The sequence below is a fragment of the Desarmillaria tabescens genome (genome assembly GCF_030435595.1).
Source record: "Desarmillaria tabescens strain CCBAS 213 chromosome Unknown EV420scaffold_5, whole genome shotgun sequence".
NCBI classification, from domain to species: Eukaryota; Fungi; Basidiomycota; class Agaricomycetes; order Agaricales; family Physalacriaceae; genus Desarmillaria; species Desarmillaria tabescens.
This window is the reverse complement of record NW_026848304.1, coordinates 1,141,194-1,159,312: the sequence shown is the minus strand read 5'-3', so window position 1 is coordinate 1,159,312 and position 18,119 is coordinate 1,141,194. Positions and strand designations below refer to the sequence as shown.

The window sequence follows — 18,119 nt, the reverse complement described above, 5'->3', positions numbered from 1 at the left end:
GACTACAAGTGGATGAGTGACAAGATGAAAATGTCACACTGCCTGAATCTGCTAGCAAGCCATCTCGATGAAGCCAGAATATCTGACAACAATTCCCGGACGAATCACTGGGAAGGGATGGAGGTGGGCAAGGGAGGTATTGCAAAACAAAAAAATGGTGGACAGACGGCAGGAGCTGGAGAAAGCAAAGGCCGAGGCGCCGTGACTTTTTGGTGACCTTTGAGGGAGTATCGGTGCCAGCTCTTCAGCCACCTGGCCGTTACCGAATTCCCATCATCCGTTTCGACCCCTTCCCCTCATCCACTTGCCAGGCGTCGTCCAGCCCTCGTTCCTCATCGTTCCCGCCGTCGCCGCCGTCTTACCCAGCCATTCCCTGTGCTGCTGCCCCCGCCACAGCCGCTCCCTGCTCGCTGCGCCCGTATTTTCGTCAGCACAGCTCCCATGCCGACATGTCGACGCAAGCGGGTCGTTCTCACCCAGCCATCCGATGAACTCCTACAGTCTGTCAAGACAGACCCTAACAGAGAGGTCTTCTATCTGAGGCATACTGGCGAGATCTTCGAAACATACGAGTACGTGCTCATTCCCCTATGTCGCCCTCTCACCACCCTTACCGGCCCCAAGGGCGTATGCCGCACGTATGTCCTTTTACAGATTGAAGCAGTTCCAGTGCGAGGTCACCGGAAAAAGTGGTCTCGACTATTTTCAGGCTCTCGAAAGTGAACGACAAGAAGCTCGAACATTACACGCACGATTCTCCGCGCCACTCAAGCCAGCCATCTTGAAGGCCGTCCAATGGCGTACGTGGTCGCGTTCAAACACATCGTACCCTTCAAACTGATGTCCTACACAGAGGTTGTCGGTCGACTTGATCATCTTGTCGAAGCAGTGTATGAACGTTTCAAGGACCGTTACTTCAAAGGAGAAAGTACGTGGCCCTGTTCTTCACGCCTGACTGTCTTGCCAATGTTCTTTCTTGTCTCCAGGGGTGCTTGTCGATTTACAAGGAACCAAGTAAAAATCTTGCCTGTTTCTATCTTCTTGTCCTTGTGTCTCATCCCTGCGGTACAGGTACTATGGCACCGTCGATACGGTCTACCCTCCGAAGTTTTATCAAGATCAGGATGCTCGTGACGCGCGCAAGGAAAACAGAGGGTCCTCGCCCAAAGCCGAACTAGACGAACCTCATCTCATCACTGGTGACTTAAAGATACCAGCCGCAGAAGTTAATGCCCAAGACAGGCCAGAGAGATACTTCTACTGGGTTCAAATTACTGAACCAGAGAAGGAAAAAGCGCACGACAAGGCCAAAAATGCGAAAAAACAAGATGAAGATACCGTTGGCAGTTTGATGGAAGTTACATGCCAGTTAATGAGGTATATAGATCACGTTGCTTCATGCATGAAATCAGAGCTAACCTCAGTAGTCGAGATCGCCTTTCTTTCTCTAAATCTATACTGCGTCGGTTCATCCGCGACTGCGTTGATCGTGATGCCGCGGTCGCTTCGCCTTGGACTGTCAAGCCTGCTATTGCCAAGCGGTATGGCGTCGACTCCGTGATGCCTGAGGAGACTCGCAAGGACGTCGAATCAATCAAGAAAGGTGAAATCGACAAACGCAAGAAAGTCTGGGAGGATAAAGAAGGGCCGCCTTCTAAAAGGCAGAAAAAGATGACAGCGGCACAGGAGGAAAGAGGTACGTCTATTGAGTTTTCCATCTCTGTTCTGTACTGATCCACATTGCACAGCCGAGAAACGTGAGCGCGAAGCTCGCGAGAAGGCGGAAAAACAGAGACTGGCGAAAGAGGAGGCGGAAAGAATCGCAGCAGAAAAGAAGAAGAAGAAACCAGTTCGTTATCCAACTGAGGACCTGGATGTGAGGTTAGCGGACAAGGACAAAAAGGCCGGTATGAAAATCCAAAAACCGATACCTAGTCGCACTTCGCTTCCTTTCAACGATTCTCCTGGTACCTTTGAGGCCTTTTTGATGAGTTGGAATTTCTTGATTGTATATGGGTACGTTGCATCAAACATTTCAGTTCTTTTAGAAACTTATATGTCTACAGTCAACCACTTCATCTCTCAACTTTCACTCTGGACGAGTATGAGCATGCCTATACGTCACTCCGTTGAAGATCCTCCGTGCCCTTTGCTCGCCGAAATCCATTCTATCCTCATATATAATCTGCGGACGGTTCCATTCCATCGGCATAGTGCGGTTATGTCACTTATCGACGAGGAGGCGTCTACTGGTAGTGATATGCTGTTGGGCCAGTCCATCTCGAATCTTACAGCTGCAATGGCTGATATTGGCAACAACTGGGAAAGAGTCCCGTTACGGCATGCAGAAGGTCGACAAGGTTGGGAGGATGCGCTGGTCGGTTGCTTGAAGGATGTACGTGTTTTTTTTCGGCTCCTGGAGGTCTCGTACTTATACGTTGCGACAGCACGCTAACACGACCAACTTCCCTCTTCTGCGAGAAATATTGACGAAGTTATTGTTTGCACCCGAGGAGGCCAATGAGCCTTCCACGTCCTCGAGTGCATCTAGCTCACGTTCGCCTGCCCCTCAGTCTTCGTTGTACACTGTGCCGTCTTCCCCCGCCGAACGGTATCATTCTTTGCCACCGGTGGACCGCATAGCAATCCTCTCTTTCCTGACCAACCTTGCTGTCTCCAGCAAGGCAATCCACGCTCACATGGAATCCTGTGAGGAACAGCTGACTGCTCTTCGCAAGGAGAAGATTGAAGTCAACCGTTCCAAGAAACAACTGTGAGTATTTTTACCGAAATCCTTTGTTGACGATTTCTTACATATCTTGCTGCAGTGCTGAAGAAATGAACTCTCTTCTTGGAGAAACCAAGGACAATTCCATACCTCCTGATGAAGATATCTCGATGCAGGAAGCCAGTGACTCTGAAGTAGCTGCTTCTGATGCTGCTTCTGACTCACTGTCGACGTCAAAGAAAGGATCCTCCCGCCAGAAGGATCTTCGTCAAAAGATGCAAACCCAAGCAAAGCAACGTGAAGCTGCACGTGCTAAGCAAGCCTCTGTCAAGCAAGCCATGGCCGAACACCGGAGACTCGACGAAGAAGTCAACAAGATCGAACGGAGACTTGAAGGCATCGAACGTGAATTCAGGAAATTATTGGGCGGTGTCAGAGTGAAGCCGCTGGGGCGGGATAGATTCTACAACCGTATCTGGTGGTTTGACGGCCTAGGGTCGGCGTCGTTAGTGGGGAGTGGCGGTGTAGCGCAATACGGGACGGGTAGGATTTTCATTCAGGGTCCTAGCGAGACAGATATGGAGCTTTTGAGACTCCGGCAAGTAGAAGAAGATATTGATGGTCGCAGAAAAGAAGAAGAAGGAGAAGATGGTATCCTTGGACCTGGAGAGTGGGCCGCCTACTCCTGAGTTGGAAGAGGTTTGTGGTCTTCTACTGAATGCACTATTTTCACTTATTATCTGGGATACAGCTTGACGAATTTGTAGCATGGCTAAATCCCAAGGGTCACAGGGAAGTCGCCCTCAAGGCTGCCCTAACCAAGTGGTGGATTCACATAACTTCTGGTATCAGGAAGCGTACCGCGGTCAGTGTTATTGGTTATGTGTTTTTTTTTCGTACTCATATAACCCGCAGGACGTTCAAGTCAATGCTAAACTCCCTGAAGCAAGGCGTAGCACCCGAACCAAGGCTCATGCGGGCTACGATATATCCAGAGAGCCCTACATGATGTGGACAAATCGCCGAGCAGTGAATACCTCTTAACTATCCTCCTAGCTATACGATCTCTTATCGTGTCGTCTCCGCACACCTTGCATCTGTGTTCCAGGCCATCACTTGATTATTATAGACACCGCGATCCTGCGTGACATTGCAATTACTTCCAGTCTCTGTTTTATTGACTCTTGCCTACATTAAATTACTACTTGCCACAGTTATTTAACATATGGTGTATAAAAGTACATAGGAGCCACGTTGCCAGTGTTGTAACCAAATTTAGATAGCCTGATAACACGCTCTTTTCGTGAATCCTGTCACGTTTCCTCTGAATTACCTATTCGCCTGTTCATGCTCCGGATTCTGTGCGCCTGCAAGCTGCTTCACTACTGATAGAAGTCCAAGAATGGATACCATGCCATCCTAATTCGATCCAGATGGTGCATTTTCCGGGTCTATCAATGCTGATAGGGAGCGGAATTGGATATCGATAAGCACCGGCTGATATCTTTGACCCAGTTTTCTCGGCCACCTGGAGGCTAAAAAACAACTCTGAATGTCTCTGCCAACTACTGGATTTACCTTTGGGTCTGCGTCGAGTGCTCAGAGCGTACGAGATGTCATCGCTTCTTGTACGTGGCTTCTCAAGAAACGCCTTGTGTGATACTGACTATTTCAAGACCGTCGAGCACAATTTTTGGTTGTAGAATCGACCTTGCCGTCTTCACCGGATCTTACGGACTCTTTTGATGAAGAATCGGGCAGTATTATCGAGGAGGAGGACGAGTCGGATGGCGATTCGTTCACGCCGGCTCAACGTCAAGACGATGATGACTTCGTCGGCCAATTCGAATGGGACTCACTGAATCCTGGGTCACCCTCTCCTAGGACACCACCGTCAGCCCTTTTCGTTCCTTCATCTCCTCGGAGTACATTCATCAGTCCCCCTGTGAGCGTATCTCCACCACCCCGAGCGGATGAAGAGACGCCGCTGCTCCGTAGGGTATCCTTCTCAGCTGGAACCTATCCTCGCCGCCCTCATTCCTCGTCCTGATTATCTAGCCTCTTCAAATGCCATTCAAGAAGTAACAAGGCGCCCTTGTGGCTCGTCAACCTTCAAAGACTTCACTGTCTTCTGCTCCAAAGTACAAGTTTGGAGGGGCAAGTACATTCGGTCAAACTGTATGAATATTCAGTTCCAGTTTATCGCTCAAGCTAAGATCTTCCTCTACAGCTTTTCAACTCCTATAGCTATTCTATTGGGGATTGGAATGCTCTCGACCCCTCTGGCCTTTGCATACGCGGGGTGGATACCTGGGACTATACTAATTGGCTTTTACGGTTTTGTTAGCTGTTACACGTACGTCTGTACTGCCTTTTCGGTCACTTGAATTGATGATCAAAGCACAGAGCAAAAATTCTGGCGCAAATCATCAGGGCTGACCCCCGGCTACGATCCTACACCGACATTGGACGGAAAGCCTTTGGTCCACGGTCAACAGGCATAATCAGTGCTATCTTTTGTCTCGAATTATTCTCCGTCAGGTATGTACATCAGCTTCAAATATTGGTGCTATCTTAACCAATCAATACAGTGTGATCCTCGTGACGTTGTACGCAGATTCGTTGCATGCCATCATACCCTATTATTCATCGAACACATATAAATTATGGGGCTTGTTAATGTAGGCTGTCTATTCAATAGCCAAACTATTCTTGTACTGACGACAGCATCTACGCTGAACAACTTAGATTGATCCCCACTGTTTTCTTGCCATTATCTCTTCTCTCATATACATCCGTTTTGGGCATTATCTCAACTATCCTGATGATAGCTGTGATTCTCATTGACGGTGCTACTAGAAAAGAGCAACCGGGAAGTTTATGGTCGCCGGCCGAAACATCTTTAGGCATTGAGAGCTGGAGGCACCTTGGGATAGCGTATGGATTATTTATGGCCGGGGTATGCCATCTTCCTTCGTGTTCGGCTAGTGTTTCTGAGCGAACTGTATAGTTCTCTGGCCATGCAGTTATCCCGTCCCTCGTTCGTGACATGGAAGATCCATCAGAGTTCGATAAAATGATCACCTGGGCGTTTGTGAGTCTCCTCAACATCAATATCCTGTCACGGCCTCACCTTCATATGAATTCCCAGGTCGTTGCAACACTCATCTATGGGCTAATTGGATACGCGGGATACATCATGTTTGGAATATCAGTTAGCGAAGAGGTAAGTATTGGGCATCTTTGTTCCTACGCTATCGACCCAACATATTACCCCCAGATTAGCATGGATCTGCTTAGCACGCCTGGGTACAATCCGGCGTTAAACCAAGCTTGCCTTTGGATGTTGGTGATAAGCCCAATGTAAGTAATTTCACCTATTAAGAATATGTGTACTCATGGAGTTTTCTACGCAGGTCTAAATTTGCGTTGGCCACTCAGCCGGTAGGCGCGTGTCTAGCTGTTCGTCGCGTCTTCCTGATCATCCACTAGCTCAACGCCACTATCGAGATCCTACTCGGGATCGACCTACCACCAGCAACACACGAAGATGTTGCTAAAAGACTTGCCGAACCATCACATGGTACATCAAGAAAGCGTATATTGGGTATGATCCTGCGAGTAGCCCTCACTGTGCTCTCTGTGGGCGTTTCTGTTCTGGTGCCCGACTTCAGCGCCGTAATGGCCTTTCTAGGTTCATTTTCGGCCTTCCTGATAGTTGTGATTGGACCCATTGGTGCCCATATTGCTATAAAAGGCTCTTGTGGTGTCTTTGAGGCGGTGGCTGTAGGTGTGGCTGTTGTGATGGCTGGTTGGGGAACGGTAGCAGCATTCTTATCTGCTTGAACTTTGCCATAGTCTACGTCGTACATGATGGACAATGACTTAGAATAGCAGTACAAGATATCGCATATAGAGAAAGCTTTTACAACAACCATCAAGCTTTTGCAGCGTGAGATATGACTTTTATGAGCTCTAAGAACTAGTTAGTATTGAAGAACGAAGATAAAATACCATCACTTACGAGGTAGCTTAATGTTTTCTTGGACAACGGTGGCTTCGATTTGGTTGTCTGGATTTGGCGGGATGTTGACAACAGTCCCGGATTGGTCGACTGACCAGCCCAGGTTCTCAACATAGGCTTGTAGCTCGGGACCTAAATCATGTCAGAGATGTGCAAAGGAAGAGCTAAAGCGACCTTACCCTCCAGATCGAGGATACTGGCCCAGTCGCTCTGTTCCTATCCTCGTGAAAGTCGCTTTGACCGCACGCACGGCCACTTCCCTGACAGCATCCTCAAAGCCAACGTATTCTACCGTGTAGTTATCCCGGAGATTTTCAAGTTCGTTCGAGTGGTATACTTCCCAGAACTTGGGGAACCGACAGCGGTCAAGGAGTTCGTGCAGTCCTTGTATGATGGGAAGGAGAGCGGGAAGCGGGTCGGGCTCATCGAGCGTAGCATTGATAGGTTTGTCTTCAAGAAGAGACATGCAGAGATTGAAATCTGGCAGAGGGGACGCTGTGAGGGATTTCATGAGGATGTTGATGATAACATCTGGGTTGTACAAGTCCGGGTTGAATTGATACCTTTATGTTTGAGTTAGAGCAGGAGAATTTTAAAACAGAGATACAAGGCCCTACAGCTTGAGGATGGCCTAAGTTTGCCAAGCAGTCGTACTCCTGGTTTCTGATCTGTTGGTAGAAGGTAGTCCTCGAGAATGGTGACATTGGATGGATTGTATCGGTCTTGAACACAGTCAGCGCCCAATGTTAATTATTTGAGAAAATACAACACACCAACGCCAGATACCAGATAATCAATGTTTTCTGGCCGCGTCGAGGGCGATATCCAAGCTGAAGCCATTGTATACGTAGAACTTGAAGCGAAGTCGAAACTTTTCTCGCCACGTGCCTCGACTTTTCTCGTCAAGGCTATTTCCGACAGTAGCTAACGTTACAGCGACCACTATTTAATGTCAATGCCAGACAAATCTTCCTCCTCTGCTTCTAGTTCCCAACAACCGGCTCCTTTCTATCCTCGCCTGTCGTTGAATGGACACACAAAGTCTATCTCATCTCTCAAGTTTAGTCCCGATGGGTCAATCCTAGCTTCCTCGGGTATGTCCATCGAGCTATTTCGCGTCTTGTATCTTTACAAAAGTTTGTGAAGAACAGGCGCCGACAGGATCATCAAGTTGTGGGATGCATATACAGGTGAAATACTGCGCACGCTCTCTGGTCATGACCAAGGTATCTCCGACATTGCCTGGTCGCCCGACGGCGAATTTCTCGCATCCGCATCCGATGACAAGACCATAAAGATATGGAGCATGGATCAGGTACGCCTTCACATGTCACGGTATCTGCTACCTTGTCTTAGGCTCTTGAATCAGGGTGTAGAAGTCAAGACTCTAACTGGTCATACAAACTTCGTGTTTGCCGTTAATTACAATCCTCATTCTAATCTTCTCGTGTCCGGTGGATTCGATGAAACAGTTCGCGTGTGGGACGTTGCCAGAGGTGCCTTTTCATACCTATGAAGCCTTGGAATGCACTGACAGGGTGTTAGGAACATGTATGAAGGTTCTCCCGGCACATTCAGATCCTGTCACCTCTGTCAGCTTCAACCATGACGGGACTTTGATTGTTTCTTGCGCCATGGATGGTCTCATGTCAGTGCTGTGGCTCGATTGGTTCTTTCCATCGATATCAATAACCTCATGCAGACGCATATGGGATGTCGATTCTGGCCAGTGCTTAAAGACATTGGTTGATGATGATAATCCAATATGGTGTGTCGGTTTCGTTTGTGCTTTTCTAAACTCACTTGACGCGATTTCTAGTTCTCATGTCGAATTCTCTCCCAACTCCAAATTTGTTCTTGTGTCGACTCAAGACTCGACTATACGGCTATGGAATTACCAGACATCCCGCTGTGTGAAAACATATTCCGGCCACGTCAACAGAACATACTGTCTATTTTCGTGTTTTAGTCACACCAAACATAAATACATCGTCAGTGGGAGTGAAGATCACAAGGCATATATTTGGGATCTGCAAACACGCCAGGTCTTGCAAACTCTGGAGGGACATCGAGGTGAGTCGAACACATCTGTGTGCCCGTCATCTGAATTTTTGCTTGCTTTAGACGTCGTACTTGCCGTAGCCGTACGTGATACAACATCTCCAACAAAAATAGTCGTTCACCTGTTTGTTCAAATTGCAGACACATCCCACAAAAGATATAATCGCAACCTCATCTATGGAGAAGGACCTAGCTATCCGACTTTGGGTTCGAAAAGACGAAGATCCTGACATTAATCAATCTCAACGATAATGAAGCTCCATGTGATAGACGTGATTATTGTATATAAGTTGTACAGACATGCGCTATGAATCTACATCGACCTCTTCAACTGAATCAGTTGCCACCACGAAGACGAAGGACTGTAAAAGGGTAGTTAATCAGTCTCGTCTGCTATTAGATTAAAGAACATAGGCTTACCCAAGTGAAGGGTACTCTCCTTCTGGATATTATAATCCGACAACGTACGACCGTCTTCCAGCTGTTTGCCAGGCGAATATAAGTCGCTGCTGGTCGGGAGGAATACCTTCCTTGTCCCTGAATCTTGGCCTTCACGTTGTCGATGGTATCGGACGACTCAACCTCAAGCGTGATTGTCTTGCCGGTGAGCGTCTTGACGAAGATTTGCATACCACCACGGAGACGAAGGACAAGGTGAAGCGTCGATTCCTTCTGAATGTTGTAGTCAGAAAGGGTTCGGCCATCTTCCAATTGTTTGCCGGCAAAGATAAGGCGCTGTTGGTCGGGAGGGAATACCCTCCTTGTCCTGAATCTTGGCCTTCACGTTGTCAATGGTATCCGATGATTCAACCTCCAACGTGATGGTCTTCCCCGTTAATGTCTTAACGAAGATCTGCATTCCACCACGCAGACGAAGAACCAGATGGAGGGTGGACTCCTTCTGAATGTTGTAATCAGAGAGTGTACGCCCATCTTCCAACTGCTTCCCGGCGAAGATGAGACGCTGCTGATCAGGAGGAATACTATAGATAACTAGATGAGCCTCATGGAATACATCATAAAGCGACCACTACTTACCCTTCCTTGTCTTGAATCTTAGCCTTGACGTTATCGATGGTGTCAGAAGACTCCACCTCAAGGGTGATGGTCTTTCCGGTCAACGTCTTGACGAAGATTTGCATACCGCCACGGAGACGAAGGACAAGGTGAAGAGTAGATTCCTTCTGAATGTTGTAATCGGACAAAGTGCGACCGTCCTCCAGCTGCTTGCCGGCGAAGATGAGTCGTTGCTGATCAGGAGGGATGCTGTCGACACCATCAGAATGACGTAGGGCTCTCAGATGAAATGGAAACATACCCTTCCTTGTCCTGGATCTTCGCCTTGACGTTGTCGATGGTATCGGAAGATTCGACCTCGAGCGTGATGGTCTTGCCAGTCAAAGTCTTGACGAAGATCTGCATTCCTCCACGCAGACGCAAGACGAGATGAAGGGTGGACTCCTTCTGGATGTTGTAATCGGAAAGAGTACGACCGTCTTCGAGCTGCTTTCCGGCAAAGATGAGTCGCTGTTGGTCGGGAGGAATGCTAATGATGCTGTGATCAGCCATTGTGAAGACAGCTCGACGCAAACTGCTTACCCCTCCTTATCTTGGATCTTTGCCTTGACGTTGTCGATAGTGTCAGAGGATTCGACCTCGAGAGTGATGGTCTTTCCGGTGAGGGTCTTAACGAAGATTTGCATAGTGGACTAGAGTGATGGGGCGGGTGGTTATTGTGGTAGCTAAGCTGAGGTATAACAGCAGCGGCGAGCCCCTTTATACTATTGGATAAGCGGAGTTTGAACTGATCACAGCCTTTGTCATGAGCCGGATATGCCATTTTCGGAAATGCTTCGAAATTTGGAGAATGTTCAAGTGCCCTGTCTATTGAAATATACTGACAAAGGAATAAGACTCTTGACAAAAATTCATAATGAGTCTTTGTGGTCTAAAACTAACTTCCTTCCTTCCTAAACTAGATTTACTTTTAATCCGAGGTCTTACTTTCTGAGTCTTTCCGAAGCCGCTGGCCTGGACTCAGAAATGACTGGTGCTGTGCCACAGTTCAGTACAACGACGGCACGACATTCTGACGTCGTTGTGAGCATTAATAATAATCAGACGCGGATAAACAGCCCGCTGTGATCCTTGCCATTGAATATGAATTAAAATAACGCTACCATGCAAGACAAAAAGGTGTCAGTCCTTGTCTACATGCAATTCTGTGACCTTTCTTCTCCGCTTCCTCTTCCTGCCCGAACGTACAACACTCTCCAGTTCTGAATTTACATCCTCATCCTCGTCTTCATCCCGTTTCCTCTTTTTCTCTGGAGAATCGCTGTGCGCTCCTTTACTAGTATTCTGTCTCTTGGTTAGAGTATTATCGACTTTTTTCTTCTTTACGCTCAAAGGGTTGGGTCCTTTTGGTCCCTTCCGCTTCTTCCGGGGTGGATCTGATGATGGACCAACTAATGCGATGTCAGGAGCCGTTGGATGCAAAGATTCTTCCTCGCTCTGAATATAATCCACGGTTAACAGTCTGAGGGTTGAGTGATAAAAAGATGACGAGCCTTTTGTTTAGACGCAAGAGTTGTATCACTAGGCGGTTCAAGGACCATTACAGAACGGTTGATATGAACGAGAGGCACAGCCGGAATGCTTCGCAACTTCGAACGAAGCGGCTGCGACTGGGATGCTATAACATAGCGATGTTTGTTCGTATCCCCTACACAAATGGAAATTAAACATTGTAAGAGATAGCTCTAGCATCAGACATACCAACGACGCTTTTAAGACAATCATCGCCCGGTATTGGTTCCCTGTGGTTGCATCTTCGTCTTTCAAAACATTTGGCAAGATCGACAGCATTTTGGCGAGACTTTCCCTGAAGGTAGAGTTCATGTATGCAACACTGAGTTATCACTAAAACGGTGCTTTTTCGTTAAGTTTTCAGCTCCACCGGGAAATACGCCTAAGGTATACTCACTAGGTTTTATTTCTCCATGTAAAACAGCACCTATTTGCTTCACCAATTCAATGTTGGTATCCGCAGCCAGCTTGCACATTTCAGAGTCGACTAGTTTGTTCGAAGTAAGTACACGGTCGAATATCTTGAGGAAATCATCTTACTGAGAACTTGATAGGGCTGACGAAAACCAAAGGTCATGGAATACAACGCCATGAGCTTTCTATACGTTTTGGATCTTTTTTGCCGCATTTTAGAGTGATGCTTTTGGATGGATGATTATGGGAGGAAACTGGGAGGGCAGTTTGGTCATATTTGATTACCGCTTCTTGTCTCCTTTCCGGCGTCCACAACGCTATGATACCTTTTTCTCTTCGTCTTTTCGGGATTTTAAGGTCAGTCGAGTAGCTTTTCTCCACGCTCGTAATTCACGACTAATTGCAGTTCCAGCCTGTTATTCTCCGTTCACGCTGTTGATCTCACTGGCCGTGTACAATGGAATGACGTGTGCCCAGGTACGCAATATTGGGTGTAGAAACAAAACCACAGTTCTATATCCCTGTCTAGGTCTACTTGAGCTAGGACCGTCGAAAGTAGTACTCGATAATGGACGACGGAGCGGAGGTGTGGTTCGGGATGGTTCTTTCACGATGTCCGTCGTCCTACCTGTCTACATGCGTATACTGACGCGACCATCCAGACATGATGTCCCGACTGGAACCTATATTCTCTCCGTATTAACGCATGATTTTGTCTTTGACCAGGTATGTTCATTTCTTGGTATATTTCAGCAACAACTTTATAGGTCTTAGCTGCGAATAGATGTCCTTCAGGATGCCACTGTAGAGGCACGACCGTATCCCCCTGGGACGTCATTAAACCCGCCTGTTCCAAACCGCCTGTCGTATCCGTTGACTCTTACTCCACGAACGAAGCACAAGTATTTTGTGCCGCCCGATTCATTCAACATGCTTGGCATGCTCAAGAGTCCTATGGTATTGATGATGGTCTTTACCGGCGTGATGGTATTGGCTATGCCTTACCTTATGGTGCGTTTATGTTGGTTGCGCCTTTGACAGTTATTAACTTGCCCTGCAGAAAAACATGGACCCTGAATCATTGGAAGACTTCAAGGAGCAGCAGGCCAAAATGGCCAAGATGCAAAGTGCCATGACGAATGGCGACTTCAAATCCGGGTGAGCCATGCAATTATCTAGTGTAAGGCGTCTAATGAGATTCTTGGAACCAGCTTCTCCGCGTTGTTGTCTGCGGGTGATGAAGCACCGAAGGAGACCCAGCCATCTTCCACTCCAACTGGTTCATCCAAGGGTTCGCAAGGCAGTAAAGCCCGCGGAAAGAAACGGAGATAGATTGAAGCAGTGTGTACATGATATACATTATCTAAATGTCTTTGCCAGGCGTACAGTCAAGAAACTCCACGAGCTTAACCATCTGATCGTAACGGCGAATTTCTTGTTGGAGACAAGTTGGTCGCGTTGCCTGCCTTCGGAGTCTCCGGGTAGACGAGGCCGCGTCGTAAGATAGCATTTCTGTTAAGTGATACAAGATGAGGTGATGGCCCCCGAGATTGGGACTATATACGTACTTGTGCTTGAATTCGGCTAGAATGGCATGGGGAGATTTGGCCTCACCGTCGGCATTCCTGAACGCTTGTTGAATGAGGAATTACATGGATAATCAATCAGACACACCTGGTTTCTAGCATCGTGGTTTCAATGATGAACATTTTCTCGGCTCGTTTGGTGCCTCCTTCGTCCACTGCCGCCACGCCTGGTGCGTCCTCTATTTTGAGACCAGTCACGGACATGTTCTTGGAGATACTCTTCACTGTGGGTGGTGCGCTCGACGAAGGATCGAAATCCAACAGAAGGACGTGTTCTTGAGGGTGTTGCGGGAGCAATGACAGAGGAGAGTCGTCTGCATAGTGATACTGAATTGTAGGATGTCCCAAAGTTGCCGAAGGAGTTGGAGATAGCGAAGAGTTGGAAAAGAGAATGTAATATGGTGGTGGTCTATTGGAAGCCATTGAATTGCCAATTGAATCTGTTCGATCTTACCTATTACCGTCATGGCCTCTGGTCTAATTCAATCAAAATCCAACTGTCTGTTCTGTCTCGACATCATCGATATTTATCTTCCCCCTTATGCTGCCAAGTATACGGTTGTCAAGGCGAACCAAATCAATGAAGACTATATAAGCGTACCTCATTACCCTGAGAACTCACCACAGTTCTTGTCAAGTCGCTCTTTCGCATATCCTCTTCATACCTCTCCCTTTCGTTCTGGCTGGCCCTTCTTTTGACACCACATTCCTTTTTGACCAGAATGGCTCGGTCTGTCTTGTTCTTCCATCTGACGCTTTTGTTCTCCTCCTTCGCTTTGGGGCGCTCTGGTCCCGCCTGCTCGATGAAGCACCGTGGCGAGCAGTTGTGTGTTGAATTGTGTAAGGATAACTGGGGGTTCCCGGGTGCGGTAATGGGTTCTAACCCATGGGGTCCGGTATTACAAACAGGCGTATCTCCTGAAGATTGGGATTCGATCATAGCCCAAGCTTGCGGAAGTGATGCGTAAGTCTATGCTCTTGTCCTGGTTGTATATAGCTGAATTGCATTTCAAGGTCCGTCTCTTCCACTTCGACCTCGCAGGAATTAGATATGAGCTCAACCATCGTCGCGAGCGCTAGTCCTAGTACTGATCGCCTCTGCAATTGAGAAAATATCTGTAACAATGTCCACTCAGGATATCTCATCTGAGGCGACATCTTCCCAATTGGCTACCTTCAACAACCCCCGCGTTCTTTGATACGCCTTTAACCACTTCAACGACGATAGACACAGTGGTGACTCCATCCTCGTCCCTTCTCTCGTCCACGGAACTTGTTCAGACCAGCTCTTCCGTGCCGACCTTCTCTACTACAACCACTTCGACGTCAGAGACTCCTTCGACTTCTTCATCGACATTTTCCTCTGTTATAGCGTCTTCGTTAGCTCCATCAGAAACAAGTTCATCAAGTTCCACGCCAAGCAGTGATATCATCACCTATCTTGACGCGCACAACACCATCCGTGCTCAACACGGAGCAACTGGTTTGACTTGGAGCGATGAATTAGCAGGGAAGGCCCAGCAATGGGCGAACGGATGTGTGTTTGAGCATTCAGGCGGCTCCCTCGGCAGTTTTGGAGGTACTTCTTCTCGCTTATGCCTTGAGCATGATTGTAATACTGTCTTGACAGAGAACCTTGCCGCTGGGACCGGTAGTGGTTATACCATTAACTCTGCGATCAAGTCATGGACGGATGAGGCTTGTAAGTGTTCCAAGCAATCTCCTTTCGTGGGCAATAGCTGAGGTCTTTCATAGCCAGCTATGATCCTAACAATCCAGTCGCGTCTCATTTCACCCAGGGTAAGCGAAGGACTTCGTTATGAACGCCTATCCCATAACACTTTGTTGTAGTTGTTTGGAAAGGCTACGAACCAGGTTGGATGTGCCGTCCAGTCCTGCGATGGAATCTTTGATGCTTCTTTTGGGGTACGTGCAGATGATTCGCTCCTCGAGGTCTTGACTGAGCGTCCAAATGCGTCAACAGAAAGCCAGCTACTACGTTTGTGAATATTCCCCAGCAGGAAACGTCATTGGCCAATTTGCGTCAGTGTACTACCCATTGGATACTTAAAGTTTTGTTAACCCTTAATTGACAGTGAGAATGTTCAGGCCTGAGGCCTGATGGCGCGAATGTCAAGGTCAATACAATTGATACACATGTCACGACATCTGGAATGTCTCCAATCGTACATGTCCCTGTGGGTTGACCCACCGTCCCTAGGCCTTTTGAAGTGACCCACTATTCAACGGCCATCTTTACCACCAGTTCGGAGATCAAAACCCACTTTATAGAATGAATTAGTATGTAATATCATCTGTACGCTCAGCCACAAAGAGTACACCAACAGTGCGCAAATTACAATACTCATTCCCGCGTCGATATCCGATGAAGCCGAAGACGGTCCCACAGCCGATCCGGCCACGAGGGATGACCCTGGAGTAAGCTTGTGCTGTCCTGCTGTATATGTGCGTAACGTGTCGTTGACTGCGCTTTGACTTGTTTCTTCTTTCATATGACGAGCACTGCAGCGCGTCATGTCCTTATATGTCAGGTACATCAGGTACATCAGTCCTTCAAGAGCTTCACCGTTGAGCAAGTTCAGATCATAAGTCATCCCACGATTTCGTCCTAGTCCCGTTCGTCTTGCAACGACTCAGTCAGGAACCAGAAGTCACGATGTTGCCAAATATGACAAAATGATCATTTATGGCAAGCGTAGGCACTAACACGCAACGATGACGACCATGGTGCCTGGGATAGAGCTTGGGGACGAGTTTACTCATTCCAATACGAGCTTTGTTAGTGCACATCGTCGTTGTCGCCGGGTGGAGAAGGACCTCATGATCCAGTTCTCCCGCAACCCCTCCGATATAATTTTGCGAAAACAACTGGTTAACATTCGAATCATGGGTCACCTCCTGAAAGTTGGTCCTACAGACAAAGCAAAGACCCATATCTCCACAACCATCAATAGCGAAGCTACCGATGAAGTCTTCATTGCTCGAGGTGCATTCTATGATAAGTTCTTCATCCGGACATGTTAGTTGTATCCTTGTTACCAGGTCATACGCTGACGCTCGTTTCTCTACTAGTCCGCAAGGCGAAGGGACCTACTCCCCAGGCATCTAATCATCACTCGCGCCCTTCCTACCAACAGACTTTGGCGGAAGTGCATCAACAGCTTCAGCGTTATCCATCCAACCATCAAGAGGCGAAGAAAAGCGTGCGTTTGGACTTGATTTGAGCTTAGCACCAGATACACCCTTCTCAGGCCTTGGCTCGTGACAACTATCGATGTGTCTTGTCCAGCACCACGGACAAGATGTCATTCTTCAAGTACGGCGAACTCCAAGCACAGTTACCGGAAGGGATGGTACCACGAACCACCCAGTGTGCCCACATCTTCCCTGAGTCCATGAGCGTCGGCATTGATAATCCAATCAAGGTGAGTATTTCCACCCTGTGCTGTTATTTCATTAAACTTACTCTGTCTCAAGAGAGACTGCGCTGCGAACGCATGGACTATCATTGAACACTTTGGATTCACGAATGTCCTCGAGGAACTTCAGGGCGAAAAAATCCACCGGTTGGAAAACATCCTGACCCTCGAATACGATCTTCGTGATCATTTTGACGATCTCACTCTATGGTTGGAGCCTACAGTCCGTCTTCCCATTTCCTCATTTCCTGGCTAATTATTACCAGGATATTGATAACCACTATAAAGTCGGCACAACGAAGGAGCGCTACATTTTTGAACTGTTGAAAGTGCCTCATTTTATTGATTTCACATCTACTCGAAGTGACTTCCCACTGCCCTCGAAAGAGTACTTGTGCATACATGCTGCATGCTGTCGGGTGGCGCATATGTCTGGTGCCGCAGAGTATCTCAACTTCGTAGAGGATGATGATCCTTTCAAGTCCAAGATACGAAGCTACGATCCCGTAGGTTCAGATTTCGGGGATGTCTTGGCAGCGCGGTTGTATGATGTGAGCGAGGTTCGTTTGGCCGCGTGAGTTGGTGTGCGGCAGATAGCCCCCTGTGACTACCATCGTTGACCTCGTATCGACTGCGCTTTGACTTATTTCCTCTTCCATATGACGAGCAGGGCACCATTTGGTTCTAGATGTCACCGTCGTTGTTACCATCGGTACTGACCGGTTCACCTTTGAATGTTGAACTTTCATATTCAAGATCAGATCATACGTCATCCCTATGATCACGTCCCTTTGCCGCTCAGTAATATTGGGAGCCGATTTCTATCCCAGTGCATTCTATGACTCTTCTCAGATCTTTAACAACCAACCATACTATAATTCTACGTTCTATCGTCGATATTGCACAAAATGCTCGAACTTTCCCATTCTCCTAATTTACCGACCATTTTCCTGATCATCGCAGCCATTTGATTATTTCAATGCTGCTCCACTTACTCGATATCAAATGGGCTTGGGTGATCGTCGTGCCCATGGAGATCACCATATGCTATTTGCTTTCAAAGTCGGATCTCTGAAGTGTCTACTGCAGAACTTGAAAAGCAGAACCTACTTGTGGACCTGGCCCTGATAATCTGGAGCGAAGGACTCGGATCGTGGCGCGACGCCGAACATACACATCATGTCAGTTGAATATCTGTTTTGTAACCATTGACCGTCGCCTGCCAGTTGCCAAGTGAGGTGTATTCCTTCCGGTCTCAATGTGCCCTGGAGACGCGC

At 47.7% G+C, this 18,119-nt stretch overlaps 10 protein-coding genes across 10 annotated transcripts; 6 read left to right on the top strand and 4 right to left on the bottom strand.

Moving 5' to 3' along the window:
* The first annotated feature begins 261 nt into the window (after positions 1-261).
* Positions 262-4,043, top strand: EV420DRAFT_1760085 (chromatin remodeling complex protein). Its single transcript, XM_060480610.1, has 12 exons — positions 262-572; positions 625-800; positions 854-928; positions 987-1,014; positions 1,072-1,377; positions 1,428-1,696; positions 1,749-2,395; positions 2,448-2,773; positions 2,829-3,330; positions 3,362-3,427; positions 3,480-3,593; positions 3,644-4,043. Exons 1-12 carry the CDS (start codon positions 442-444, stop codon positions 3,770-3,772), a joined length of 2,769 nt encoding a protein of 922 aa, XP_060336450.1. The 5' UTR covers positions 262-441; the 3' UTR covers positions 3,773-4,043.
* A 237-nt stretch (positions 4,044-4,280) lies between these two features.
* Positions 4,281-6,574, top strand: EV420DRAFT_1637538 (transmembrane amino acid transporter protein-domain-containing protein; the record flags this gene model as incomplete). Its single annotated transcript, XM_060476722.1, has 11 exons — positions 4,281-4,356; positions 4,405-4,722; positions 4,787-5,084; positions 5,135-5,269; positions 5,320-5,409; positions 5,456-5,687; positions 5,739-5,822; positions 5,880-5,954; positions 6,009-6,091; positions 6,145-6,172; positions 6,221-6,574. 11 exons carry the CDS (start codon positions 4,281-4,283, stop codon positions 6,572-6,574), a joined length of 1,773 nt encoding a protein of 590 aa, XP_060336449.1.
* Positions 6,575-6,665: 91 nt separating this feature from the next.
* Positions 6,666-7,592, bottom strand: EV420DRAFT_1637537 (initiation factor 3; the record flags this gene model as incomplete). The annotated part of the gene is made up of 6 exons (XM_060476721.1): positions 6,666-6,703; positions 6,753-6,884; positions 6,932-6,968; positions 7,003-7,315; positions 7,360-7,474; positions 7,526-7,592. The coding sequence occupies 6 exons, from the start codon at positions 7,590-7,592 to the stop codon at positions 6,666-6,668; spliced, it is 702 nt and encodes a 233-aa protein (XP_060336448.1).
* An 83-nt stretch (positions 7,593-7,675) lies between these two features.
* On the top strand, positions 7,676-9,065 carry EV420DRAFT_1760082 (WD40 repeat-containing protein; the record flags this gene model as incomplete). The annotated part of the gene is made up of 6 exons (XM_060480609.1): positions 7,676-7,846; positions 7,904-8,067; positions 8,122-8,248; positions 8,298-8,520; positions 8,572-8,896; positions 8,955-9,065. Exons 1-6 carry the CDS (start codon positions 7,702-7,704, stop codon positions 9,063-9,065), a joined length of 1,095 nt encoding a protein of 364 aa, XP_060336447.1. The 5' UTR covers positions 7,676-7,701.
* EV420DRAFT_1760081 (putative ubiquitin C variant 2) lies at positions 9,042-10,585 on the bottom strand. Its single transcript, XM_060480608.1, has 6 exons — positions 10,413-10,585; positions 10,132-10,359; positions 9,852-10,079; positions 9,570-9,796; positions 9,234-9,517; positions 9,042-9,175 (listed from the first exon to the last, which is right to left on the bottom strand). The coding sequence occupies exons 1-6, from the start codon at positions 10,514-10,516 to the stop codon at positions 9,119-9,121; spliced, it is 1,128 nt and encodes a 375-aa protein (XP_060336446.1). The 5' UTR covers positions 10,517-10,585; the 3' UTR covers positions 9,042-9,118.
* Positions 10,586-10,893: 308 nt separating this feature from the next.
* EV420DRAFT_1514159 (Fcf1-domain-containing protein) lies at positions 10,894-12,075 on the bottom strand. The gene is made up of 5 exons (XM_060471797.1): positions 11,943-12,075; positions 11,802-11,889; positions 11,592-11,746; positions 11,384-11,538; positions 10,894-11,327 (listed from the first exon to the last, which is right to left on the bottom strand). The coding sequence occupies exons 1-5, from the start codon at positions 12,028-12,030 to the stop codon at positions 11,013-11,015; spliced, it is 801 nt and encodes a 266-aa protein (XP_060336445.1). The 5' UTR covers positions 12,031-12,075; the 3' UTR covers positions 10,894-11,012.
* Positions 12,076-12,135: 60 nt separating this feature from the next.
* Positions 12,136-13,148, top strand: EV420DRAFT_1475533 (uncharacterized protein; the record flags this gene model as incomplete). The annotated part of the gene is made up of 7 exons (XM_060469282.1): positions 12,136-12,173; positions 12,229-12,293; positions 12,346-12,430; positions 12,479-12,542; positions 12,591-12,827; positions 12,877-12,974; positions 13,028-13,148. The coding sequence occupies 7 exons, from the start codon at positions 12,136-12,138 to the stop codon at positions 13,146-13,148; spliced, it is 708 nt and encodes a 235-aa protein (XP_060336444.1).
* A 74-nt stretch (positions 13,149-13,222) lies between these two features.
* Positions 13,223-13,825, bottom strand: EV420DRAFT_1637532 (uncharacterized protein; the record flags this gene model as incomplete). Its single annotated transcript, XM_060476720.1, has 3 exons — positions 13,223-13,328; positions 13,385-13,441; positions 13,491-13,825. 3 exons carry the CDS (start codon positions 13,823-13,825, stop codon positions 13,223-13,225), a joined length of 498 nt encoding a protein of 165 aa, XP_060336443.1.
* A 42-nt stretch (positions 13,826-13,867) lies between these two features.
* On the top strand, positions 13,868-15,517 carry EV420DRAFT_1637531 (CAP domain-containing protein; the record flags this gene model as incomplete). The annotated part of the gene is made up of 8 exons (XM_060476719.1): positions 13,868-13,999; positions 14,041-14,366; positions 14,539-14,981; positions 15,033-15,104; positions 15,162-15,202; positions 15,254-15,328; positions 15,387-15,445; positions 15,499-15,517. The coding sequence occupies 8 exons, from the start codon at positions 13,868-13,870 to the stop codon at positions 15,515-15,517; spliced, it is 1,167 nt and encodes a 388-aa protein (XP_060336442.1).
* A 630-nt stretch (positions 15,518-16,147) lies between these two features.
* EV420DRAFT_1637530 (uncharacterized protein) lies at positions 16,148-17,420 on the top strand (the record flags this gene model as incomplete). The annotated part of the gene is made up of 5 exons (XM_060476718.1): positions 16,148-16,442; positions 16,496-16,626; positions 16,675-16,848; positions 16,901-17,065; positions 17,109-17,420. 5 exons carry the CDS (start codon positions 16,148-16,150, stop codon positions 17,418-17,420), a joined length of 1,077 nt encoding a protein of 358 aa, XP_060336441.1.
* Between the last annotated feature and the right edge of the window lie 699 nt (positions 17,421-18,119).

What these genes read in the sequence shown, in the direction of transcription:
- EV420DRAFT_1760085 (XM_060480610.1), top strand. Translation starts at nt 442, where the DNA reads ATGCCGACATGTCGACGCAAGCGGGTCGTTCTCACCCAGCCATCCGAT. An exon ending in GAGATCTTCGAAACATACGA is followed by an intron (nt 573 to 624) that starts GTACGTGCTCAT and finishes ACCGGCCCCAAG; the next exon opens with GGCGTATGCCGCACGTATGT. An exon ending in CTTGAAGGCCGTCCAATGGC is followed by an intron (nt 801 to 853) that starts GTACGTGGTCGC and finishes TGTCCTACACAG; the next exon opens with AGGTTGTCGGTCGACTTGAT.
- EV420DRAFT_1760081 (XM_060480608.1), bottom strand. Translation starts at nt 10,516, where the DNA reads ATGCAAATCTTCGTTAAGACCCTCACCGGAAAGACCATCACTCTCGAG. An exon ending in AAGATCCAAGATAAGGAGGG is followed by an intron (nt 10,360 to 10,412) that starts GTAAGCAGTTTG and finishes CAGCATCATTAG; the next exon opens with CATTCCTCCCGACCAACAGC. An exon ending in CAAGATTCAGGACAAGGAGG is followed by an intron (nt 9,518 to 9,569) that starts GTATTCCCTCCC and finishes AACAATTGGAAG; the next exon opens with ATGGCCGAACCCTTTCTGAC.
- EV420DRAFT_1514159 (XM_060471797.1), bottom strand. Translation starts at nt 12,030, where the DNA reads ATGCGGCAAAAAAGATCCAAAACGTATAGAAAGCTCATGGCGTTGTAT. An exon ending in TCAGCCCTATCAAGTTCTCA is followed by an intron (nt 11,890 to 11,942) that starts GTAAGATGATTT and finishes CGAACAAACTAG; the next exon opens with TCGACTCTGAAATGTGCAAG. An exon ending in TTGTCTTAAAAGCGTCGTTG is followed by an intron (nt 11,539 to 11,591) that starts GTATGTCTGATG and finishes CCATTTGTGTAG; the next exon opens with GGGATACGAACAAACATCGC.